Raw genomic sequence first — 26,666 nt, 5'->3', positions numbered from 1 at the left:
CTGATTGCTAATATTGAAGCAAAATTGAGCTGCTGGGTCAGTTTTTGTACACAGAGCAAAGGGCCATGTGTTGAGGTTGAGTCATGGCAACTGGACCCCTTTTCTTTTTACTTTGAAACATTTTTTTTAATTTATTTATTTATTTATTTATTTACTTACTTACTTACTTACTTACTTACTTACTTACTTACTTACTTACTAACAAACTAACTAACTAACTAACTAACTAACTAACTAACTAACTAACTAATTAGATTTATATGCCGCCCCTCTCAGCAGACTCGGGGCGGCTCACAACAATAACAAAAAACAATGTATCACAAATCTAATATTAAAAAGTCTCTAAAAACCCCTTATTTAAAAAAACATGACACACACACAAACATACCATTCATAAATTATATAGGCCAGGGGGAGATGTCTCAGTTCCCCCATGCCTGATGGCAGAGGTGGGTTTTAAGAAGTTTGCGAAAGGCAAGGAGGGTGGGGGCAATCCTAATCTCTGGGGGGGAGCTGGTTCCAAGTCCCTAATCTCTGGGGGAAGCTGCTTATCAAAGTAGTTTCCTTGTTGATGAACAATCTCAGGCTGAAGATGCTGCTCTGATAAGCCACAAACCATTTCAAACCAAAAAGAAAAGAAGTCCAGTGGCCTTGACTCAACTCCCAGATAACTCTGTCTGGGTGACTGAGAATCTTCATCAATGTTTCATCATGAGCGTTAGTGGCGCAGTGGTTAGAGTGCAATACTGCAAGCTGCTTCTGCTGGCTGTAGTTCACCAGTTCAAATCTCTCCAGGCTCAAGCCTTCCATCCTTCCGAGGTGGGTAAAATGAGGACCCAGATTGTTGGGGGCAATATGCTGACTCTGTAAACTGCTTAGAGAGGGCTGGGAAGCACTGGGAAGCGGTATATAAGTCTAAGTGATATTGCTATCTTTTGCCTTAGGCAGGAATATGTTTTTGGCTCATACATTTATCTATTTGTTGGATTTATATGCCGCCCCTCTCCTATGACTCGGGGCGGCTTAGAACGTATAAAAAGAAACAATAGAATACAATAGCCTAAATCCAATTAATTAAAACTAAGTAAACTAGTCTAAAATCCCCAATTATATTTTAAAAAATCATATCCTGTCAGACAACAGCCATGCATAACATTCGTTGGCCAGGGGGCTAAGGTCTAATCGCCCCAAGCCTGGCAGCATACATGAGTCTTAAGACTCTTGCAGAAGGCGAGGAGGGTGGAGGCGGTGCGAATCGCTGGGGGGAGCTGATTCCAGAGGGCTGGGGCCTCCACAGAGAAGGCTCTTCCCCTAGGCCCCGCTAAGTGACATTGTGTAGTTGACGGGACCTGGAGAAGGCCGATTCTGTGCGACCTAACCGGTCGCTGGGATTCATACGTCAGAAGGCGGTCCGGCAAGTAAACTGGTCCGATTCCATGTAGGGCTTATGACTCTTATGTGGCTTGAAATGGAAGGCACTGCACAAAGGCTGTACAGTTGATGAAAATGTGCCTGATAAAAAAGAGAATGCAGACGTTCAAAGGGACACACAAAACATCACGTTTTTATGAAAAATACACCCTCCCCTTCTGAAATTAATGTGCATTGCCTTACAGAACCAGAAAGTGCACTTAATAACCCTGATTGATGAGACCACGACAGCTGAATGCAGGCAGGAACTTGCGGTCAACCTCGTCAAGCTCTTCTTGGGCCAAGGCTTGATTAAAGAGTTCTTGGACCTCCTCTTCAAACTGGAGCTGGACAGAACCTGTAAGGACCAGGGCAAGAGGGCACTCATCACTTTATACTATGATTTTGTGTGTGTAAGATTGTGTGAGGGAGGGTAGGGGTGAGTACCTTTGAGTCAGTGTTGGTTCCTGGTGACAGCTTGGAAAAAGTTCTGCAATTTTCTTGGGGGGGGGGTGTGATTGGGGGATGTTGAGTTGGTTTTAATTGCTTTTCATGTTAATGAAACTATGAATATTTTAATACTGCTTCTGTCATATAAACTGCCAGGAGTTTATTGCAATTTTTATGGGTTTTATATATATAGTAAATGAAATACATTGTTCCCTCGATTTTCGCGGGTTCGAACTTCACCAAAAGTCTATACCACGGTTTTTCAAAAATATTAATTAAAAAATACTTTGCGGTTTTCCCCCCTATACCACGGTTTTTCCTGCCCAATGACATCATATATCATCACCAAACTTTCGTCCTCCTTTAATAAATATTTTTTAATAAACTTTAATAAAGAAACATGGTGAGTAATAATTTAAATGGTTGCTAAGGGAATGGGAAATTGCAATTTAGGGGTTTAAAGTGTTAAGGGATGGCTTGTGATACTGTTCATAGGCAAAAATAGTATATTTACTTCCGCATCTCTACTTCGCGGAAATTCAACTTTCGCGGGCAGTCTCGGAACGCATCCCCCGTGAAAATCGAGGGAACACTGTATTACGAAAAGTGGCATTTAATACCATGAAGGTGTGTGGTTCAAAGGGGTTGGACCCAGGCAGAGGTTCCGGCTTGCCGACACTGCCAGTGAAGTTGCATATGCAGCTCTGGGTGACCAGTGCTCGCACGCATGTCGGACAAAGATTTAGAGTAGAGCAGAGTAGAATTCATTATTGGCCAAGTGTGATTGGACCCACCATTTGTCTTGGTGCATATGCTCTCAGTGTACATAAAAGAAAAGATACATTTGTCAAAAATCATGGGGTACAACACTTAATGAGTGCATACATAGGAAACAAATCTTACGAGAAGACATGCGGGCGTGCAAAATTTCAGTGATTTTTTTGCTTCCGCACATGCCCAGAAGCAAAAAATTGTCAAAAATCAGCGAAATCTCGCGCCCCCGCATGTCCTCTCGTGAGATTTTGCTTCCTGTGCATGTGCAGAAGCCAAATCTTGCTCCGATGCATGTACACACACCGTTTTTGCTATCGGAATGCCGTGCAGTTCCATTTTCGCTACCCGAACGCCATCCCCCACCTATTCCGGTAGCAACCCGATACTGGTTGGACCAGTAGGTTAACTAGTAGCAGTTAGTAGTTTGTGAGTCCTTGTGGTATTTTCATATGTAGCATGTAAATCAACATGCTATATATTTACATGCTACATTATGTTAAATAATTTTTCCCATTTTGGTACAGCATGCTATATAACCGTGATGGCAAACCTATGGCACGCATGTTCAAAGTGGCACGTGCAGCCTTGTCTGTTTGTCTTTTGGGTTTCTGGTGCACATGCGTGCATGGCAATCAGTTGTCTTTCATGTGCACGGCACTGCTGAAAACCAGTGTGCGCATGTATGCTGGCAAGCTGATTATTGGCTGTGCATGCACACTAGAATCTGGAAGTTTGGCTTTTCTGGAGTGTGATCCCTTTACACTTGCGGCAGTGCCAAACTGGCATGCGCACCAGCCAGCTGATCGTCAGCACGCATGTGCGCTAGAACCCGGAAGTTTGCCATAATTGCGATATAAGGAGACATTTTGTTATTTGGGTATATAGCAATTTGTATAAATGCAGCCGTTGAACACACTAAACCTGTCCCACTCAGTTTATTAATTGTCTGTCTTTTCTTGTGTCTTAATCCCAATGAGTATTGTGGTTGATTTAGTTGTGGCCAAACTCCTTTGCCTTCAATTTGGAACTGTCAAGGTATTTACAAGCTTTCTGGGTGGGCAGGACAGGCAGCAGAAGGCAAGTAAAAGTGAATTCAAAGAGGAGAGAATATCTGAAATAATTTATTTATTATTCATTTATTCATTGGACTTTTATACCGCCCTTCTCCGAGGACTCGGGGAGGGTCACAACATACAACAAAACAATATAAAACATCTTAATCCAGTTAATTACTTTAAATTTTAAAAACCCAAAAAAATATTTTAAAAAAGAAATAAGAAATATAAGAAGGAAGAGGAAGAGGAAAATCAATAGAGAAAATCATTGCTACCCCCCTGACTGATTTGTTTAACCAATCCTTGTTAACAGGAGATGTTCCTGAGGATTGGAGAATGGCAAGTGTTGTGCCTATCCACAAGAAGGGCAGTAGAGAAGAAGCTGGTAACTACAGGCCAGTTAGCTTGACATCAGTTGTCGTTAAAATGATGGAGACTCTACTGAAAAAGAGGATAAATCAGCACCTAAAAAACAATAAATTATTGGACCCAAATCAGCATGGCTTTACTGAAGGCAAATCATGTCAGACTAATCTCATTGATTTCTTTGACTATGTCACAAAGGTGTTGGATGAAGGTGGTGCCGTGGATATTGCCTACCTGGACTTCAGCAAAGCCTTTGATACGGTTCCACATAAAGAGCTGATAGATAAATTAGTGAAGATTGGACTTAATCCCTGGATAGTTCAATGGATTTGCAGCTGGCTGAAGCATAGACACCAGAGGGTTGTTGTGAATGGCGAGTATTCTGAGCAGAGTCAGGTTACAAGCGGTGTGCCACAAGGGTCTGTTCTGGGTCCTATTCTTTTTAATATGTTTGTGAGTGACATAGGGGAAGGTCTGGTAGGGAAGGTTTGCCTATTTGCCGATGACTCTAAAGTGTGCAATAGGGTTGATATTCCTGGAGGCGTCGGCAATATGGTAAATGATTTAGCTTTACTAGATAAATGGTCAAAGAAATGGAAACTGCAGTTTAATGTTTCCAAATGTAAAATAATGCACTTGGGGAAAAGGAATCCTCAATCTGACTATTGTATTGGCAGTTCTGTGTTAGCAAATACTTCAAAAGAAAAGGATTTAGGCGTAGTGATTTCTGACAGTCTCAAAATGGGGTGAACAGTGCAGTCAGGCAGTAGGGAAAGCAAGTAGGATGCTTGGCTGCATAGCTAGAGGTATAACAAGCAGGAAGAGGGAGATTATGATCCCGCTATATAGAATGCTGGTGAGACCACATTTGGAATACTGTGTTCAGTTCTGGAGACCTCACCTACAAAAAGATATTGACAAAATTGAACGGGTCCAAAGACGGGCTACAAGAATGGTGGAAGGTCTTAAGTATAAAACGTATCAGGAAAGACTTAATGAACTCAATCTGTATAGTCTGGAGGACAGAAGGAAAAGGGGGGACATGATCAAAACATTTAAATATATTAAAGGGTTAAATAAGGTCCAGGAGGGAAGTGTTTTTAATAGGAAAGTGAACACAAGAACAAGGGGACACAATCTGAGGTTAGTTGGGGGAAAGATCAAAAGCAACATGAGAAAATATTATTTTACTGAAAGAGTAGTAGATCCTTGGAACAAACTTCCAGCAGACGTGGTAGATAAATCCACAGTAACTGAATTTAAACATGCCTGGGATAAACATATATCCATCCTAAGATAAAATACAGAAAATAGTATAAGGGCAGACTAGATGGACCATGGGGTCTTTTTCTGCCGTCAGACTTCTATGTTTCTATGTTTCTAGAGGGAAGTATACTGAGTGTTCTGTCTGGGTCACTCCAGAAGCCAATACCAACCCAAAAAGAGAAGCCAGACACACTGGTAAAAGGCAAAGGCAGTTTTATAAAATTCAAGAAAAACACAGGTAACAGAAAATGTCCTTACAAAAAGGAAAATGCTGTATCTTCAGATATATCCACGAAGGCAAAAGTCCATGCAGCAATACAGAATTCTTGCTGCCAAGCCGAGGCTGTAGATAGCAGACCTACACCTCCCACGGGTCTTCCAAAGCTGCTGGGCCACAAGCCAGGAACAGAGACGCCGAGAAACAAGACAGGATAACGCAACTCCAAACTGATAACACTCCACATGGCTTCAAGGGCTTGCCTGCCTTTTAAACCCTGCTGATGAGGACCACACCCAAACCCAGCTGTTCCTAATTCAGTGCTGATAATACTTCTTTAATTGCTCCTTTCTTTGATCTGACCGTCTCTGTCGCATGTCAATGACGGCTTGAGCTTCATCACCTAATGACTCCAAACTACTGGCTGGGGAGAGCCCCCCCCCCCCCCCCCCGGGGCTCTCATGCTGTTCTCCTTCATCCCATTCCTGATTTTCCTCTCCCCGGTCCGACTGTTCAGCCCCCTCCTCTTCGCTGTCATCCTCCTCTGGGCATGGAGCCAGCAGAGACACAGACGGTCCCTGAGCAGCCTCAGGCTGAACCACAACAACTGAGTAGGCAAAATAAATTTTTGAAAGCCAATAATGGCAAAGATGAATATCATATTTGTTTCAGTCAATCACTTTTGCTGCTTCTATCATCTAAGACAGGTGTGTCAAACTCGCATCATCACCGCAGCATCACATGATGTATTGGGACTTCCCCCCCCCTTCGCTAAACTGCGCGGGGGCGGGGCCAGCACATGATGCATCCAGGCCGCAAGTTTGACACCCCTGATCTAAGAGAGAGATAGCTGAATCAATAGGGACAACCAGTGAAAAATGTCTTGACCCCTTCAAGGGTCAAAATGTAATCAATAGATAGCAAGTCATCCTGTTTTTCTTCATAAAATAAGGTGAAGTGGTTGAAAAGGGTATATAGATCAGTGGACCAATCATAAACCACTTTCTGTGTTTCAGTTGAACCAAACACGTTGTTTCGGAGCAACTCTTTAGCTTCTAAGTCTATGGAGTCATTTCTAAAGGTACTTTGTGGGATGTTGCCTTCCTTCGATGATGGGAGGTGGGAGGCTCTTTCTACCATTATGAAGCTCACTATCTTCTGCTCTGTCTTTAATCTCTGACTCCATAGGTGGCAGGTATGCAGTACCTCCATCGAATCCTTAAGCCATCCATCAACCGGGTCTTTGAAGAGAAGAGATACATCGAACTAGATCCCAGCAAGGTGGAAAGCAAAGAGATCGGGTAGGAAGAAGGAACGATCAACAGTGGGGTGGACTCTCTGTGAAGGAGAGACCTGCAGTCAAGGGCCTTGCCATTTTTGAGCCAGTGGACAGAAAACCTTGAGAAGTGGTTGTGGGTGCCTTCACAAAATTTATTTATTTTATTTATTTATTGGATTTGTATGCCGCCCCTCTCCGCAGACTCGGGGCGGCTAACAACAGCAATAAAACAGTATATAACAAAATCCAATACTAAAAACAGTTAAAAACCCATTATATAAAAACCAAACATACATACAGACATACCATGCATAAAATTGTAAAGGCCTAGGGGGAAGCATATCTCAGTTCCCCCATGCCTGGCGGCAGAGGTGGGTTTTAAGCAGCTTTCGAAAGGCAAGGAGGGTGGGGGCAATTCTAATCTCTGGGGGGAGTTGGTTCCAGAGGGCCGGGGCCGCCACAGAGAAGGCTCTTCCTCCGGGTTCCGCCAAGTGACATTGGCAGCCCTTATGAGCATTATCAGTCACAACCATCTCATTCACCAGAATAGAAACTAGGGTGATGGATTGGGGCCTTTTGTTCTTCAAGATTGCTATTTCCTATCCCTGGTTCTTCAAAAATAGCTAATTTGATTCCCAAATGCATTCTGGGAAATAATGTTGGTATGGTTTTTTTAAAAAATATGCCATAGATTAGAAGTTTTTTATAGAAAACAAATCTTGATTTGCCAGCATGCTAGTTCCTAAAACAACTGTGAGAAAGTTCTGTCATTGTCAGGCATTCCACATTCTTTATAAGGATGCCCTTGAAGTGTAAAAATGCAAAGTCTGCAGGATTTATATAATTATGCACAGTAAAAACCAGACCTGCTTATCTAGGAAATAAAGTGGGTCCTTGAATCCTGGTGTTTGCTAAAGGCAATTATCATTGTTTTATTGCCTGAGGTGCTGAGATGAAAAACATGTATCAAGCAACATAATTTTAGAACATTTGAATTTTATATATGTACTGTATATATTGGGAGTTGAAATCCACTCAGGTTAAAATTGCTAAGGTAGAGAAAGGCTGAGTTGAAAAGCCTCCTCCAATTCTAATGATGTAATAAGCCCTTCACCTGCTACTCTCCAGCAAACTGATGGGCTATTCAGGGCATGGAACAACCATTTTTAATGTCTGTGCAGATTCTCAGGCATCCCAGTCATGGTTGTCCCAAAGGTGCTTCTTTCAAGGGGCAACTGGACATTCTTCATTTTTCCTGGAAGATGTTTCGCTTCTTGGAACTGAAGCAGCTTCTTAGATGAGAAGGGAAACATCTTCAAGGAAAACCAAAAAACGTCCAGTTGCCATTTTGAATGTGACATCACTCTGGTTGGCTACTGCATTTTTGGTAATCCAACATGGCTGTGAGTGTCATACAGGGAAGCGCTTGAGTTATTTGGTCATTGCTTCTTCTTCTTCTTTATTATTTATTAGATTTGTATGCCGCTCCTCTCCCAAGACTCCAGCGGCTCACAACAATAAAAACAGTACAAATCCAATAATTAAAACCGTTTAAAACCCCTTAATGTAAAAAACAATCATACGTCTCAAAAAACCATACATAAAACAGAAACGGGCCAGGGGAATCAATTCCCCCATGCCTGATGACAGAGGTGGGTTTTAAGGAGTTTACGAAAGGAGTTTATTCAAGAGGGTCGGGGCCGCCACAGAGAAGGCTCTTCCCCTGGGTCCTGCCATTGTTTCGTTGACGGGACCCGGAGAAGGCCAACTCTGTGGGACCTAACCGGTCGCTGGGATTTGTGCAGCAGAAGGCGGTCCCGGAGATATTCTGGTCCGATGCCATGAAGGGCTTTATAGGTCATAACCAACACTTTGAATTGTGACTGGAAACTGATCGGCAACCAATTCAGACTGCGGAGTGTTGGTGTGACATGGGCATATTTAGGGAAGCCCATGATTGGTCTTGCAGCTGCATTCTGCACGATCTTAAGTTTCCGAACACTTTTCAAAGTAGCCCCATGTAGAGAGCATTACAGTTGTCAAACCTCGAGGTGATGAGGGCATGAGTGACTGTGAGCAGTGACTCCCGGTCCAGGTAGGGCCGCAACTGGTGCGCCAGGCAAACCTGGGCAAACGCCCCCCTCACCACAGCTGAAAGATGGTTCTCTACTTGCGTCTTGTTCCAGGTGCTCTAGCCTTCACCGGATCCACAGTGAAAGTGAGGTGATCCAGCAGAGCGGCCACCTCCTTCAGTCGTATCTGACTGACCTACTGAACACCATCACTAGGTCTGCCAGAATGTGCCCTCCTGTCATCCGTGCCACTTTTCAGCTCCTTTTCAAGCGAGTTGGAGAACGGTTCCCCGAGGAGAAAAATCAGGTCAGTTGGGCAGAGTTACATTATTTTAACTCAGGGGGGTCAAACTCGATTTCATTGAGGGCCGCATCAGGATTATGTTTGATCTCAGGGGGCCGGGGAAGCCATGGCCAGCTCGACATCCCTCGTATTGGGGGGCACCTGTGGTGGCCCGAACTCTCAGCCAGAAAAAATGGACTCCCAAGCTCTGTTTTCGGCTGCCATGACAGCTTCGTTTTCACTGGCAGAGGGTTGCAGGAGGCTGTGTCAGCCGAAAACGGAGCTTGGGAGCCTATTTTCGCTGGCAGAAGCACCGCGGGCCAGTCCTTCGCTGTTTCCAGGGTGGCCCCGCTGTCCAAATCTAAATACCCCGTGTACTGGATCCAGCCCCTGGGCCTTGAGTTTGACACCCCTGTTCTAACTCAATCTCGCGCTCAGCTTCCGGGAATATGGGATAAATAATTTTGTAAATTCTTTGTAATTCTTTTGTTATTACAAATTATTTTATAAGTCTTTGTCAGGTAAGGCAACTTGTAAGATCTCTTGGGAAGAAAAGAAGCAGGATTTTCCAATCGCATCCAGCAGGGATTTGAATGTGTTTTTATCCAATATCCTAAGGAAGGGCTAATTTCATTTATAGTTTTGTTATCTTATTCTTATCACTCTCCTTCTCTCCAAGACACCAAATGGAGAGATTTGGTATTGTTTTTGTCCTTGGCATCTTTCCATCCTTTTTCAAAACCTCCATCCTTCTTTCACTTGCAGAATGTGAAATTCATTGCCATCACCAGCTTCCTCTGCCTACGATTCTTCTCTCCAGCCATTATGTCCCCCAAACTCTTCCACCTACGGGAAAAGCACGCCAATGCTCAGACCAGCCGGGCTCTGCTTCTGCTGGCCAAGGTAAGATCTGTCCCAGAAGAAAGGCTCTTAATAGCCAGATAATGTCCAAAAGGGCTCCTTTCTTTTCTTTTTTTTTATTCTTGTCAAGTGTCCCTGTTCTCTTTTGTAATTTCTAATTTCATCTCATCTTGCTTTCCTTCCCCTTCCCTACCTCTCTCCCTTCTCCCTCTCTGTCTACTTCTCCCCAGTCCTCTCCCCTCTCCTGTTCCCCTCTCCCTTTCCTCCTTTCTCTCCCTCTTGTCCTCCCCACTATCCCCCCACTTCCCTTCCCTTCTCCCCTTTCCCCTTTCCCCTTCCCTCACGCTCTCCCTCTCCTCCTTCTCAATCCCCTTTCCCCTTCCCTCACGCTCTCCCTCTCCTCCTTCTCAATCCCCTCTCCCTTCTCCTCCCCTTTCCCTCACCCTCTCCCATTCCTCTCTCCCTATCCCCTCTCCCCTTTCCCTCACCCTCTCCCATTCCTCTCTCCCTATCCCCTCTCCCCTTTCCCTCACCCTCTCCCATTCCTCTCTCCCTCTCTCCCTCTCCTCCCCACTCCCCTCCCTTCCCCTTTCCCTCACCCTCTCCCATTCCTCTCTCCCTATCCCCTCTCCCCTTTCCCTCACCCTCTCCCGTTCCCTTCTCCTTTTCCTCTCTCCCTCTCTCCCTCTCCTCCCCACTCCCCTCCCTTCCCCTTTCCCTCACCCTCTCCCATTGCCCTCTCCCTTTCCTCTCTCCTTCTCAATCCCCTCTCCCTTTCCCCTTTCCCTCTCCCTCTCTGTCTCCTCCTCCCCAGTCCTCTCACCTCTCCCATTCCGCTCTCCCTTTTCTCCCTCCTCTCCCTCTTTTCCTTCCCACTATCCTCCCTCTCCCCTTCCCCTCTCCCTCCTCCTCCCCTTTCCCTGTTCTTCACCCTCTCCCATTCCCCTCTCCCTATTCTCTCTCCCTCTCCTCACTATCCCCCCTCTCCCCTTTCCCTCACCCTTTCCTCTCTCCCTCTCCTCCTCCCTTCACCCTCTCCCGTTCCCCTCTTCCTCTCCTCCTCCCCACTATTCTCCCCTCCCTCACCCATTCCCTTCTTCTCCTCTATCTTCCCCTTTCCCTCACCCTCTCCCTTTCCTCCCTCTCCCTCTCCTTCTCAATCCCCTCTCCCTTTCACCTTCCCCTTTCCTCCCCATTATCCTTCCCCTCCCTCTCCTCTTCCCTTTTTCTCCTCCCCGCTCTTATCTCTTTCTCTTCCCCTTTCCCTCTCCCTCTCCTCCACCCCATTCCTTTCCCACTTCCTCCCCCTTGAGCCAAACATGACTCCTGATTGGATTGGACTAGGTGGCTATTTAAATCTCTGTCCCCTTCCTCTCATGAGTCCCAGCATTCTCTCCCCTGCAAACCATTCTGGCTCTCTCTTCAATCTGAGTGAAGCCTGTCCTTGAGTTGTGGTGACTTGTTCTGATTTTCTGCTGGGCCAGGCTGTCCAAAACGTGGGGAACATGGACAACAGCATCAGCCGCACCAAGGAAGCCTGGATGGCCCCTCTGCAAGCAACCATTCAACGCGGTGTTGCCCAGATGAAGCAGTTCATCCTGCAGCTCATTGACATTGAGGAGAAAGATGGTAAGCGCTTGGATAAAGCCAAATGAATTAAGAAACATCCTGTTTATTACAAGCAGCAAAGAGTGCTTTCTCTGAGCCAGAGGGTAGTTTACTGGTATCTGGAATTTAGTGCCTAATCCCATTTCTTTTTTAGAAACTTATGACCACCTGTTTAACGACAGTTCAAAGTTATGACAGCCTCAGAAAAAAGTGATTTACAATCCTTTTGTATGTATGTTGTGTTTTCTGTCGGGCTCTCTGGTAGAATCCTCCCAAAAATTCACAGGTACAAATTTCAGACATACACACGTTTGAAAATTCAAAACAATGTTCTTTATAATGAAAATGTACTTAAACTAAGCCCTCTTTTGGTATAGCAAAGAGCACTCGTCTCCAAACAAACTGGTAATTTGTACAAGTCCCTTATGAGTTCTGTGATACTTATCTTGCAGCTGTGAGGCAATTCACAGTCCTTCTTCTTTCACAAAGTGAAACACACTTTGCTCTGGTTTAGTTTCAAAGTGGGGGAAAATCAGCACACAAAAAGTCAAAGTCAGTAAAGCAGGCACGAAACACAATCCTCCACAATGGCCAAACCCACAGGCTGCTCTTTATAGCAGCCTCACTAATCACCACAGCCCCACCCAACCACAGGTGGCCTCATTTTCTTTGATAATAATCTCTCAGTTGTTGTTGCCTATGCATCGCTCTCCGCATGCGTGGCTGTATCATTAACTCTTGTTCTGAATCCACGGAGGAACTAGATAATTGATCTCCTTCTGAGCTGTCTGCCACACTCTCCTCCTCCCTGTCACTCATGTCTTCTGGGTCAGAGGAGCCTTCATCAGCAGATTCCACCGGGGGCAAAATAGGCCTGCAGCATGTAGATGTCTCCCCCACATCCACAGTCCTTGGGGCAGGAGCTGGGCCAGAGCTAACCACAACAGTTGTGATATCGCACGCATATACAAAAGCTGCAGAGCTTGTATCCCAAGAACAGAAACGAAGCTGATGACCAAAATAGCAAACTCCTGTAGATGAGTTTCCCACCCTTTGTATTATCCAAAGAGGGAAGAAAAGCAAAACCAGATGGCTTTGAATAAGACCCCTTTTAGGGACATTCCCATTTACCAACAAGCAAGAGCAGAGACCATATGAGCCGGGGTGGCGCAGCAGGAAGTGTGTTGTACTGCAGGCCACTGAAGCTGACTTGTAGATCTGAAGGTCAGCGGTTCAAATATCATCACCGGCTCAAGGTTGACTCAGCCTTCCATCCTTCCGAGGTGGGCAAAATGAGGACCCGGATTGTGGGGGCAGTAGGCTGGCTCTGTTAAGAAGTGCTATTGCTAACATGTTGTAAGCCGCCCTGAGTCTAAGGAGAAGGGCGGCATAAAAATTGAATGAATGAATGAATGAATGAATGAATGAATGAATGAATGAATGAATAAATAAATAAATAAATAAATAAATATAAGCAGGACTGGGGTTAGCAATGAGGGGCAGCATATTATATCTCATTATTTTCTGCCAACTTGTGTTATTGCTACCGGTAATGTTGTTATTATTTCCTGCTCATTCCAAACACATGCACGTATATTGCGTTCACTGCTGCGGATGTTGAATTACAGAATTAGACCTGCAGAAGCCCATCTCCTTGCAACCTCAGGTGGTAAAAGAAGGGTACCTGTTCGTCCACAAGGCGAGAAGCAAGGGGCCTCTCCTCTCGTTCTCCTCCAAGAAGCTCCATTTCTCATTAACGCACGAGTCTCTCACCTGCGCCAAGACACCCAACTCCAAGGTACGTAAAAGGATAGAGACTGGCCACTACCAGAGGCTCTGGCCACGGTCCTTGCTGAAATCACTTTTCTTGAAACCTTCTATAAGTTGAGAAGTCCAAGGGAGGAGTGCCCATGAAGGCACTAGGCCTCTCTGCATATATATACAGTGGTACCTCATCTTACGAACGCCTCTCTAATGAACTTTTCAAAATACGAACCCGGTGTTTAAGATTTTTTTGCCTCTTCTTCCGAACTATTTTCACCTTACCAACCCAAGCAGCTGCTGCTGGGATGAAGGGATTTCTTTTTTCCCCTTTTTTGAAGAAAGAAAAGGGAGGGGCAGCTTGGAGGAGTAAAGATTTTGCATGCTTGCAAAAGCACTGAAACTGTGTCTTTTGAAGAAAGAAGAGGGGTGCCCCCCTTGCCTTTCTTCCTTCCCACTCACCCTTTAGTCTAGCCTTGCTTCTTCCACCCGCCCCCTTTAGCTGCTCCTCCCTGCCCTCTGTTCGCCTCCCTTCTAAAGTTTGGGATTTTCCTGAAGGATTTGCACGCATTATTTGCTTTTACATTGATTCCTATAGGAAACATAGAAACATAGAAGTCTGACGGCAGAAAAAGACCTCCTGGTCCATCTAGTCTGCCCTTATACTATTTTCTGTATTTTATCTTAGGATGGATATATGTTTATCCCAGACATGTTTAAATTCAGTTACTGTGGATTTATCTACCATGTCTGCTGGAAGTTTGTTCCAAGGATCCACTACTCTTTCAGTAAAATAATATTTTCTCATGTTGCTTTTGATCTTTCCCCCAACTAACTTCAGATTGTGTCCCCTTGTTCTTGTGTTCACTTTCCTTTTAAAAACACTTCCCTCCTGGACCTTATTTAACCCTTAAATATATTTAAATGTTTCGATCATGTCCCCCCTTTTCCTTCTGTCCTCCAGACTATACAGATTGAGTTCATTAAGTCTTTCCTGATACGTTTTATGCTTAATACCTTCCACCATTCTTGTAGCCCGTCTTTGGACCCGTTCAATTTTGTCAATATCTTTTTGTAGTTGAGGTCTCCAGAACTGAACACAGTATTCCAAATGTGGTCTCACCAGCATTCTATATAGCGGGATCATAATCTCCCTCTTCCTGCTTGTTATACCTCTAGCTATGCAGCCAAGCATCCTACTTGCTTTCCCTACCACCTGACTGCACTGTTCACCCATTTTGAGACTGTCAGAAATCACTACCCCTAAATCCTTTTCTTCTGTAGTATTTGCTAACACAGAACTGCCAATACAATACTCAGATTGAGTATTCCTTTTCCCCAAGTGCATTATTTTACATTTGGAAACATTAAACTGCAGTTTCCATTGCTTTGACCATTTATCTAGTAAAGCTAAATCATTTACCATATTACAGACGCCTCCAGGAATATCAACCCTATTGCACACTTTAGAGTCATCGGCAAATAGGCAAACCTTCCCTACCAAACCTTCCCCTATGTCACTCACAAACATTAAAAAGAATAGGACCCAGAACAGACCCTTGTGGCACACCGCTTGTAACCTGACTCTGCTCAGAATACTCGCAGTTAACAATAACTGTTTGATGTCTACGCTTCAGCCAGCTGCAAATCCATTGAACTATCCAGGGATTAAGTCCAATCTTCACTAATTTATCTATCAGCTCTTTATGCGGAACCGTATCAAAGGCTTTGCTGAAGTCCAGGTAGGCAATATCCACGGCACCACCTTCATCCAACACCTTTGTGACATAGTCAAAGAAATCAATGAGATTAGTCTGACATGATTTGCCTTCAGTAAATGCTGATTTGGGTCCAATAAGTTATTGTTTTTTAGGTGCTGATTTATCCTCTTTTTGAGTAGAGTCTCCATCATTTTAACTACCACTGATGTCAAGCTAACTGGCCTGTAGTTACCACCATTGTTTCATCTTACGAACTTTTCACCTTACGAACCTCCTCCTGGAACCAATTAAGTTCGTATGATGAGGTACCACTGTATAATAAATACTGCATTGAGTTTTGCTCGCCACGATGCAAAAAGGATGTTGAGACTCTAGAAAGAGAAGAGCAACAAAGATGATTAGGGGACTGGAGGCTAAAACATATGAAGAACGTTTGCAGGAACTGGGCATGGATAGTTTAATGGGAAAAAAGGACCAGGGGAGACATGAGAGCAGTGTTCCAATATCTCAGAGGTTGCTACAAAGAAGGAGTCAGGTTGTTCTCCAAAGCACCTGAAGGTAGAACAAGAAGCAATGGGTGGAAACTAAACAAGGAAAGAAGTAACTTAGAGCTAAGGAAAAATTTCCTGACAGTTAGAACAATTAATCAGTGGAACAGCTTGCCTCCAGAAGTTGTGAATGCTCCAACACTGAAAGTTTTTAAGAAGATGTTGGATACCCATTTGTGATGTAGGGTTTCCTGCCTAAGCAAGGGATTGGACTAGAAGACCTCCAATGTCCCTTCCAACTCTTGTTCTGTTCTGTTCTATTCTATTCTATTCTCCCCCAAAGCAGTTTGGACATATTAGAATTATCCTAGTTTGGACACATTAGAACTGTGATGACGCAGTGGTTAGAATGCAGTATTGCAGGCTCACTCTGCCCACTGCCAGGAGGTCAATCCTGATGGGCTCAAGAGTGACTCAGCCTTCCATTCTTCCGAGGTGGGTAAAATGAGGAAGCGAGAGATGCTGACATTGTAAAGCTCTGCTGGCTGGAGAATTCTGGGAGCCGAAGTTGCCAAGATTGAAGGCCTCTGCTCTAGAGTCTGGATAGGGGAAAACTTTTCCTTTTCCTTTTTAAAGTGTTTCCCATTTGACTGAAACTTTAAAAGAGGATTTGTCAAATTCAAGGAGAAAGAAAGCTCTAGTTCTAGGGATTAGATGAAAGTGAAATGAAAGAAATAGTAGAAAATATACATAAGATTAAGGACACAAGAGTTAAAGAGATGAGAAGAAAAAATTTACATAAATTGTATTATACACCACCACAACTTGCACACTTCCAGGGGAAAGGGAAAGGTAATTGTTGGCATGGTTGCCAAAAGAAAGGAATTTTCATGCATATGTTCTGGGAGTGTGTAGAAATTCAGAAATTTTGGAAGGAAGTGCAGAACGAAATAAAGAAAATGTTAAATATTAATTGGATAATTACAAAAGAAATAGCGATATTAATTAAACAAAGAGAACTAAGAGATTTTGAAGAAATAAAAACTGCAGCACTGGAAAGCGCTCAAGTAGTAGTGGTATTGGGTTGGAAAGAGTCTATAAAATGGACACTACAGAACTGGTACTGGTACATGGTGGATCACATTCATTTTGAAATCATGGAAATAAGATTAAACAACTTTGATGGAAAATAAACTGGAGAAGCTGATGACACGATGGAATAAAGTGAAAGGTTATATGCTGAGTAGAATCTGTGACGCAAATGTGAAAAATAAACTCCAATCACTCTTTCAATAATAACAAATGCAAAGTAGAGCCAAGGAAATATATATATATAAACTAGTAAATATTTGAACCCCCCGCAATTGGTGGTGGTGGTGATGGTTATTGTCAGTCAGGTGATGGGCACACGCACTGTGCACTGTTTTATGTTTGTTTTATGTAACCATATCTATAAAATCAATAAAAATATATTTTTAAAAAAAAATACTTCTAGGTATTACCTATTGTGATTATGTAGAACCTCCATGGTTAGAGACAGTCTTCTCTAGAATACTAGTGGCTACTAGTGGAAAGGGTTGTTGGAAGCATTTGATTGAATTCACAATGCAAGATAAATTTGACTCAAGGTTTCCTGAATATATATTTATTTCCTTTCAGAAAAGCTCCTTCGTGCCACTGACAAGCATCCGGGCAGCTGAGAAAGTAGAGGAGAAGAGTTTTGGTATCTCCCATGTCATGCAGATCATCTACTCTAATGATGCTGGGCAAGAAGACACAGCTTACCTGCAGTGCAAGGTTTAGTTTAGTTTAGTTTAATCAGATTTGTATGCCGCCCCTCTCCGCAGACTCGGGGCGGCTCACAGCAACAGCAATACAAGACAAATCCAATATTAAATTAATTTTAAGAACACCACAAGTTAAAAACCAATCATACACACTAGCATACCATACACAAATTTTATAAGCCTAGGGGGAAGGAACATGTCAATTCCCCCATGCCTGACGACAGAGGTGGGTTTTAAGGAGCTTACGAAAGGCTAGGAGGGTGGGGGCAACTCTGATATCTGGGGGGAGTTGATTCCAAAGGGTCGGGGCCGCCACAGAGAAGGCTCTTCCCCTGGGTCCCGCCAAACGACATTGTTTAGTTGACGGGACCCGGAGAAGGCCAACTCTGTGGGACCTAACTGGTCGCTGGGATTCGTGCGGCAGAAGGCGGTCCCGGAGATATTCTGGTCCGGTGCCATGAAGGGCTTTATAGGTCATAACCAACACTTTGAATTGTGACCGGAAACTGATCGGCAACCAATGCAGACTGCGGAGTGTTGGTGTGACATGGGCAAATTTAGGAAAGCCCATGATAGCTCTCGCAGCTGCATTCTGCACGATCTGAAGTTTCCGAACACTTTTCAGAGGTAGCCCCATGTAGAGAGCGTTACAGTAGTCGAGCCTCGAGGTGATGAGGGCATGAGTGACTGTGAGCAGTGACTCCCGGTCCAGATAGGGCCGCAACTGGTGCACCAGGCGAACCTGGGCAAACGCCCCCCTCGCCACAGCTGAAAGATGTTTCTCTAATGTGAGCTGTGGATCGAGGAGGACGCCCAAGTTGCGGACCCTCTCTGAGGGGGTTAGTGACTCCCCCCCCAGGGTGATGGACGGACAGATGGAATTGTCCTTGGGAGGCAAAACCCACAGCCACTCCGTCTTATCCGGGTTGAGTTTGAGTCTGTTGACACCCATCCAGACCCCAACAGCCTCCAAGCACCGGCACATCACTTCCACTGCTTCGCCGACTGGACAAGGGGTGGAGATGTAAAGCTGGGTATCATCTGCATACTGATGATACCTCACCCCATGCCCTTGGATGATCTCACCCAGCGGTTTCATGTAGATATTAAATAGTAGGGGGGAGAGGACCGACCCCTGAGGCACCCCACAAGGGAGTAACCTAGAGGTCGACCTCTGACCCCCCACTAACACCGACTGCGACCGGCCAGAGAGGTAGGAAGAGAACCACTGAAGGACAGTGCCTCCCACTCCCAACCCCTCCAGCCAGTGCAGAAGGATACCATGGTCGATGGTATCGAAAGAGTGGAGACACAACAAGTCACATTTTGTTTGGATGGGAAGGGAGAAGCTAGAAGAAGCATGCGTGGAAGCAAATTCTCGTGGGGGGCATGCTGGGGATGCACAGATATGCACGCATCGCCATTTCCGCTAACGGATCAGCGATCCCAGGCGTACCAGGGGCAGCCCAATACTGATCCAACCAGAAGAATCCATGGCATTGATGTCTTTTTGTCTTGCCTTGTTTTACAGTGCGTGAATGAGCTGAGCCAGTGGCTCTCGGCCTTACGGAAAGTCTGCGGGAATAACGCCGGAATGCTGTGCTCCTTTCACCCAGGGGTTTTCAGAGGAGACAAATGGAGCTGCTGCCACCTAAAGGTCAAAGCAGGTATTGCATTCTTTGGCAATGCTACTATACTGCCTTTGTTGTACCTCTGGCTATAGGGGTGTGTATCACAGTGCTTTCTCCTTACGTTTATTTTAATATACAGTGATACCTTGTCTTACGAACTTAATTGGTTCCGGGAGGAGGTTCGTAAGGTGAAACGTTCATAAGACGAAACAATGTTTCCCATAGGAATCAATGGAAAACCGATTAATGCGTGCAAGTCCAAAATTTAACCCTTTTTCAAGCCCGTTTTTGCGCTGGTGGGATTCCCCTGAAACTCCCCTCCATGGGAAACCCCACCTCCTGACTTCCGCGTTTTTGCGATGCTGTAGGGAAATCCCAGGAGGGGAATCCCATGATCGCAAAAACGGGCGCTCCGCTGGCAACGGAAGTCCGGAGGTGGAGTTTCCCAGCGAGGGAATTCTCAGCGAAATCGCAGCATTGCAAAAACATGGAAGTCCTCGAAACCCCACCTCCAGACTTCTGTGTTTTTGCAATGGTGCGATTTCGCTGAGGATTCCCTCGCTGGGAAACTCCACCTCCAGACTTCCATTGCCAGCGGAGTGCACAGCTACGATCACTTATTTGCCAACCATTTAAAATTATGATGGTCCTTCCCAGAGCTAAATATTGAAAGATATTCTCAGTCATCCAGGTCATGGTTGTCCCAATGGTGCTTTTTCAAGAGCCAGTTGGACTTTCTGGTTTTTCTTTGAAGACGTTTCACTTCTCATAAAGAAGCTTCTTCAGTTCTGACTGGATGGTGGGGAATGGAAGGATTGCAAAGGAGTAAAAAAGTCACAGAGTCACAGAGTCCCTGCAGCCACATGATCATGATTCAAATGCTGAGCGACTGTCACGCATTTACATCAGTTGCAGTGTCCCATGGTCCCATGATTATCGTTTGCAACTTTCCCAGCCACTTGCTCCCCACCTGCAAAGTCAATGAGAAAGCCAGCAAGGAAGATCATAAGACACATCCTGAGAATTCTCAATGTTCATCAATCGTGTTCGAGGAGGACCTTGACATCTAATGGGTTGTGGGCTGTACATGATGGGTCCGCAGGAGGCTGGTGAGGCCTATACGGGCACGAAATGTTCTGCCACATATGTGGGCATCATTGTCACAACATTTGCATTTGCAGTTATGGCTTTGCATAGTGCTCGCTTCTCTCCTGCTCTGAATGTTCTTCTGTCCTCAGATGTCTGGCAGCCTTGGTGGATCATCATGCGCCTTGTGCCACAGTTTCCCAGGAAGTTGTTGTCAATATTGAGGAACTTGAAGGAGGATTTCAATGTGTCTTTGTATCGCTTCCTTTGTCCCCCATGTGGTCCCTTTCCTTTAGACAGCTCACCATAGAGGAGCTGTCAGTGGTTATTGAAACGGATGTCCATGTGCCACCTCTATGTTGGTTGAGGCAGGCAGGATTCCCTTGGGTACCATTTGTTTGGGGTCAAGGGAAAGGGAGGGTCTTGCCTTCTCTTTCTGCTCAAGATGCCCATGTACAATTGGTGGGCCACTGTGTGACACAGAATGCTGGACTCGATGGGCTTTGGCCTGATTCAGCATGGCTCTTCTTATGTTCTTATGTTTTTAGCTGTTTAGAAATGTGATGGTCTGGCATTTTAGCAACATGTCCTGCCCAGTATGTCTGGGCTTTCATCAGCAGGGTGGGAATTGATAGAAGGCCTGCTCTGGAGAGGACCTCAGTGTCAGGCACTTTATCCTGCCACTGGACCCTCAGAATTCTACGGAGGCAGGTCATGTGGAAGTGGTTCAATTGCCTGGTATGTCTCCTGTATTCAATCCAAGTCTCACTGGTATACAACAGAGTAGTTAGCACTATTGCTCGGTAGACTTTGAGCTTTGTAGCAAGGCTTATTCTACATCGGTTCTGAATTATTCTCACTTAATGACTATGGCAATTCATAGAAAGACTACAGTAAAAACAGTCATAAATAAGGCCATGTGATGCCTCACATAACAATCACATCACTTAACGATGAGTTTTCTGGCCCCGATTGTGGTTGTTAAGTCAAGGACTACCTATAGCTTGGGACTATGGAGGTCTCTTTGTCACAGGGGTGAAATATTCCTCGTTCGCTCATGTCTGCCAATCGTCAGAGATCTGGTTGAGAAGGTAGCGTGAGGCTCCCCCTACCCACCCGGATGCTGCCATTTGAGTTTTACCCTCTGAGCATGCACAGAATTCTTCGCGCATGCGCAGAGGGTAAAATAACCCAAATAGCAGCGTCTGATCTTGTGGGCGGAGCCTCACACTCCCTTTGCGACTGGCTTTCTGACAACTGACAGCGCCAACGAACTGGAAGCATTTGACCCCTTCTTTGTCAGCAAGATAATTCTCCAAAATTGGAACAGAATGGTTTCAATGCTTCCTTCTTTGCCTTGAAGGTCTTGGTTGTGACAAAACCAGGCATGGAGTTACTCTGCGGGAATGGAACGATCCCTTGGATCCTGATTTGGAGGCGCAGCTGATATTCCAGCATCTGCTTGCAATTCAAGAAGTAATGAGGTGACTTGACTGACCATTCCTTGCTTATCCAATGCTGGGGTACTTTGGTTTTTCATTATTCACGGGCCTGGATGGTGCTACATGAATCATTTAAAAGAAGGCTGTGTAGTTGCCAAGAAATAACACCAATTAGTAGAATATAATCATCCTCAATCAAATACTCTAGAACAGTGTTGGCGAACATTTTTGGCACCGAATGCCGAAACGGGTGCGCAACAGGATGGGGGAGCACAGGAAACTGGAAGAGCAGTGTGGCTGGGCAGTGGGTGAGCAGTGTGGTCGAGCAGTAGGAAAAGCAAGTAGGATGCTTGGCTGCATAGCTAGAGGTATATCAAGCAGGAAGAGGGACATTGTGATCCCCTTATATAGAGCGCTGGTGAGACCACATTTGGAATACTGTGTTCAGTTCTGGAGACCTCACCTACAAAAAGATATTGACAAAATTGAACGGGTCCAAAGACGGGCTACAAGAATGGTGGAAGGTCTTAAGCATAAAATGTATCAGGAAAGACTTCATTAACTCAATCTGTATAGTCTGGAGGACAGAAGGAAAAGGGGGGGACATGATCGAAACATTTAAATATGTTAAAGGGTAAAATAAGGTTCAGGAGTGAATGTTTTTAATAGGAAAGTGAACACAAGAACAAGGGGACACAATCTGAAGTTAGTTGGGGGAAAGATCAAAAGCAACGTGAGAAAATATTATTTTACTGAAAGAGTAGTAGATGCTTGGAACAAACTTCCAGACGTGGTTGGTAAATCCACAGTAATTGAATTTAAACATGCCTGGGATAAACATATATCCATTGTAAGATAAAATACAGGAAATAGTATAAGGGCAGACTAGATGGACCATGAGGTCTTTTTCTGCCGTCAGTCTTCTATGTTTCTATGTTTCTATGTTTCTAAGAGCAGTTCCCCAGTATGCATATGTGCAGTGGAAAGCTGAGCTTCTGGTTTCTGGCATGCACTTCTCACCTGGCCTTCCGGTTTGTGGCACACATGCACGCAGAGCAATTGGGGACAGCTGGCGCACCCAGAGTCATGGCTCTGCATGCCACTTCCAGCACGTGTGCCAAAAGTTTGCAATCACTGCTCTAGAAAAAGAGAAGAGCAACCAGGGTGATCAGGGGACTGGAGGCTAAAACATATGAATAGCAGTTGTAGGAACTGGGCATAGAGAGTCTAGTGAAGAGAGGGACCAGAGGAGACATGATAGCATGTTCTAGTATTTGAGGACTGCCACAGAGTTGAGGAGGTCAAGCTGTTTTCCAAAGCACTTGAAGGCCAGGCAAGGAGCAATGGATGGAAACTGATCAAGGAGAGATTCAACCTAGAACAGGGAGAAATTTTCTAACAGTGAGAACAATCAACCAATGGAACAGCTTGCCTTCAGAAGTTGTGGGAGCTTCATCAATGGAGGCTGTCAAAAAGTGATTGGGTAGAAAATGGTGTAGGGTCTCTTGCTTGAGCAGGGGGTTGGTCTAGATGGTCTGCAAGGTCCCTTCAAACTCTGTTATTCTGTTATATTCTGTATGAAGGGAATTGAGAGTGGAACCTTTTTGCAACCAAGATTTATAAAGAAAAAGAAAGCAGTTAAAGAAATTAGGGTTAAAATGCGGTGAAGAGGTGTTCTATATCAGTGATTTTCAACCTTTTTTGAGCCGCGGCACATTTTTTACATTTACAAAATCCTGGGACACACCACCAACCAAAATGACACTCTAAGACACTCTCCTCTCTTTTTCCATCCCTGTCTCCTCCCCCCTTGTGTGTGTGTGTGTGTGTGTGTGTGTGTATGTGTATACACTCTTGAACCATTTCCAAAACCAAGTGAGGGCTGGGGTTTTTTTCTCTCTTATTCTTTGGGTGCTTTTTATCATATGCTTTAAATCAAGAGTCACCTCTCTCTCTTTTGTTTCTCTCTCTTTCCTCTCATTCTCTGCCTCAATCATTTTCTCATTTCTCTTTTTTCCTCCACTTTTTGCTCATTTCTCTCTCTCTCTCCCCCTTCCTCCCCTTTTCTCTCTTGCTTTCTTTTTCTTGCACTCTTTCTTTCTTGCTTTCTTTCTCTCTCTTTCTTTCTCTCTCTCTCTCTCTTGCTCTCAGCAAAAAGTTGCAAAACTGGAACCTGAGCTTCCTTCTTCACGGCACACCTGACCATGTCTCGTGGCACACTAGTGTGCTACGGCACACTGGTTGAAAAACACTGCTCTATATGACTACTACACTGATGAGAAGATAAACAACATCCATATGTGGTGGACTTGTATTGAAGCCAAAAGATATTGGACTATGATTAAAGTATGGCTAGAGGAGATGCTGAATCAAAACCTAGCACTTAAACCAGAGACATTCTTAATGGGTATTTTACCAGGGAAATTTAATAAAGAAGAAACTTAATTAGTTGTACACGTGGTGACAGCTGCTTAGATAGCATATGCTCAAAAATGGAAATTAAATGTGATAGCAATGGAATGAGAAGTTCCGAAGAAAATATCGGATTCTGCAGAAATGAATAGATTGACAATGAAGATCAAAGATAAAGAAGATTCTGAATATTATAAAATATGGGTGAAATTCTATGACTGGTTAGATAGGAAGTTTATAGAATTTTATTTAGAAAAGGGAATGAGTAAAAATAAAGGAAAAAGTGGGAATTGGAAATAACACTAATAATCCAGATGATGAAAATAGACTTTGAGGTAGCATTAGATAAATGATACACATCTAAGATAAATTCAAACATGAGATTGAAAAATAATGATGTAAATAATGGGTTTGGCAAAATTAGCAAAAGAAAGAAAGAAATTGCCAGTCGGTCATAGTAAACAGCTAGTAGAGTAGAGATATTTCACTCAGGGAAGGGTTAAGAAGGAAGAAAAGGAAGTAGGATGAGAAGAGAGAAATAGGTGGCATAGAGAAGAGGGAAAGAAGGAAGGGGAAGAAAAGAGTAAGAAAGTAGATGGGAGAGGAGGTGAGAAAGGCTGAGTGAAGAGATAATGAAAGTTCAGACTGGCAGATATTAATAGTGTAGATTGAAGCCAAAGAAATTAATATTTGTTAAGATATATTACTATGTTCTGTGTATGGTGATGTTAATACTGTACTTGATGTATAGAGAAAAAAAAAATTGGGGTCTGTTTTTCAGAGAAAGCAATCCTAAAGTGGATTTTAGTAAAACCAACTGATAGAAACATTTATAGATGATAAAAATTAAAAATTTAAAGCAGTGTTTTTCAAACTTGGCCCCTTTAAGGGGTGTGGACCTTAACTCTCCGCCATGCTGGCTGGGGAATTCTGGGAGTTGAAGTCCAGCCCTCTTAAAGTTGCTTTTAAAGTTACTGCTTTTTCCAATCTGACAGCACGCTCCCTTAAACCTGAAAAACTATTGCAGTTTTGAAGTTATTATTGTATAATGTTTCTTTTCTTACAGTGCTGTTCACAAAATGCATCCAACTGTGAAGTTTGCTGTATGATTTATTAATTTAATTTACTTAACTTTATTATTATTATTTTTTACTGTCCAAAGAGAAAAGTATGAAGAATTGTCAATTCTGGACAAAAGTGAAAAACATCAGAGCGAAGGTACACATTTTAATTAATTTTAATTTTAAGTTATTATTTAAATGTATTATTTAATTTAACGCCTGACTCCATTGTTAGGCAGAGTTGGGCAGCTAATACATTTAAATAATAATGATAGATGGATAAAGATGTCAGGTGCAGTCTAAATATTCTGCTGTTTATCCTACAAACCATGATAATGATGATGATGATGATTAAGAATAAGAATAAGAATTTAAAATGGTTGAAATGGAGAGGCTGGGTTGAGTTTGCTTTTGTTCGTAATGTTATAGTGTCAGAATTTAGGCAGTGCGATTAATATTATGAGATAAAGCTACAAGCAAAAACACAGCACACAAAGCCTTTAGATAATTAATAGTGGTTTAGACACAGCTAAATACACTGCTCAAAAAAATAAAGGGAACACTTAAATAACACATCCTAGATCTGAATGAATGAAATATTCTCATTGAATATTTTGTTCTGTACGAAGTTGAATGTGCTGACAACAAAATCAAATTGATTGTCAATCAGTGTTGCTTCCTAAGTGGACAGTTTGTTTTCACAGAAGTTTGATTTACTTGGAGTTATATTCTGTTGTTTAAGTATTCCTTTTATTTTTTTCAGCAGTGTATATACAAACCTATACATGGTTAAATACCTTAACATAACCCTTGATAGAAAAAAATGTTATTCTACATATCAAAGCTGTCCTCTTTTAGGAATATCAAAACGGCAACAGCTTTGGATATCTCTTTCTAGCTCACCTACTCTCTCTTCTTCTCCACCTACAGATCCTGAAAACGCTGACCGCCCTTACCGGCTTTTCCAGATACTACACGATTTAGAAGAAATTTATCAAAAGGAGGTTTCCCGGTCCAATGACCTGGCCCAGCAGAATCAGAATCACTTGGTGTAACTGCAGATGTGACTCCCACAAAAAAAAAGCCAAGCTCAACAAACAAACCCATTTGGGGGCAGGTTCCACCTTTGCCCTGTTTAAGTGGAATGGTTGCTACACCCCCAGAATGGCAACTACACACACTGGACTCAGTTTTGTCTGCTGAGATGGAGGGACTGCCCCTGTGTTCGGAAGGTCCTGGCCTCTCTCTTGGGACCTCTCCTGTAATTCAGGGGTTTGGCCTGTGGATCATTGAGACTGGCTCCTTTATTCAGCCACCAGAATTGGACAATTCTTGTTTTTTTTTAAGGCTGGGTTTATCTATCTTACGAATACACAACAATGCAGTTACTCTCTTTGGTGGGGGGCAGTAGGGTAAACTTTCTGTGCCTTTCATTCTTCATTCTTTTTTTTTCTGACCTTTCCTTCTGTCGTTCTAAAAACCCAGAATGTTGCATTAGCAAGCAGCCCGAATCTTGTGAAGTAGCAAATCCCGTTTCCCGTCTTACGCAGAACTTTTTCACTAGCAATGGATTCCTTGAAGAAGCAACGTGTTCCAGATTTCTGAGCTGTGATGCGTAGAAGAGCTGCATTGAACT

General features: G+C 43.8%; 1 protein-coding gene across 1 annotated transcript in view; it reads left to right on the top strand.

The window, feature by feature from the left end:
• The window catches only part of LOC139157926 (ras GTPase-activating protein 4-like), a 112,561-nt gene extending 85,895 nt beyond the window's left edge, over positions 1 to 26,666 (top strand). Inside the window, exons 10-21 of the mRNA XM_070735180.1 lie at positions 1,617 to 1,770; positions 6,555 to 6,619; positions 6,727 to 6,839; positions 9,004 to 9,196; positions 9,938 to 10,075; positions 11,518 to 11,662; positions 13,270 to 13,439; positions 17,271 to 17,408; positions 18,930 to 19,065; positions 21,479 to 21,599; positions 25,132 to 25,187; positions 25,961 to 26,666. Of these exons, the coding sequence (XP_070591281.1) occupies positions 1,617 to 1,770; positions 6,555 to 6,619; positions 6,727 to 6,839; positions 9,004 to 9,196; positions 9,938 to 10,075; positions 11,518 to 11,662; positions 13,270 to 13,439; positions 17,271 to 17,408; positions 18,930 to 19,065; positions 21,479 to 21,599; positions 25,132 to 25,187; positions 25,961 to 26,085 (1,554 nt within the window). The 3' untranslated portion in view covers positions 26,086 to 26,666. The remainder of the gene's footprint in view (positions 1 to 1,616; positions 1,771 to 6,554; positions 6,620 to 6,726; positions 6,840 to 9,003; positions 9,197 to 9,937; positions 10,076 to 11,517; positions 11,663 to 13,269; positions 13,440 to 17,270; positions 17,409 to 18,929; positions 19,066 to 21,478; positions 21,600 to 25,131; positions 25,188 to 25,960) is intronic.

This window comes from Erythrolamprus reginae, chromosome 1 (assembly GCF_031021105.1).
Source record: "Erythrolamprus reginae isolate rEryReg1 chromosome 1, rEryReg1.hap1, whole genome shotgun sequence".
Classification (NCBI taxonomy): domain Eukaryota; kingdom Metazoa; phylum Chordata; class Lepidosauria; order Squamata; family Dipsadidae; genus Erythrolamprus; species Erythrolamprus reginae.
This window is presented reverse-complemented; position numbering and strand designations above follow the sequence as displayed.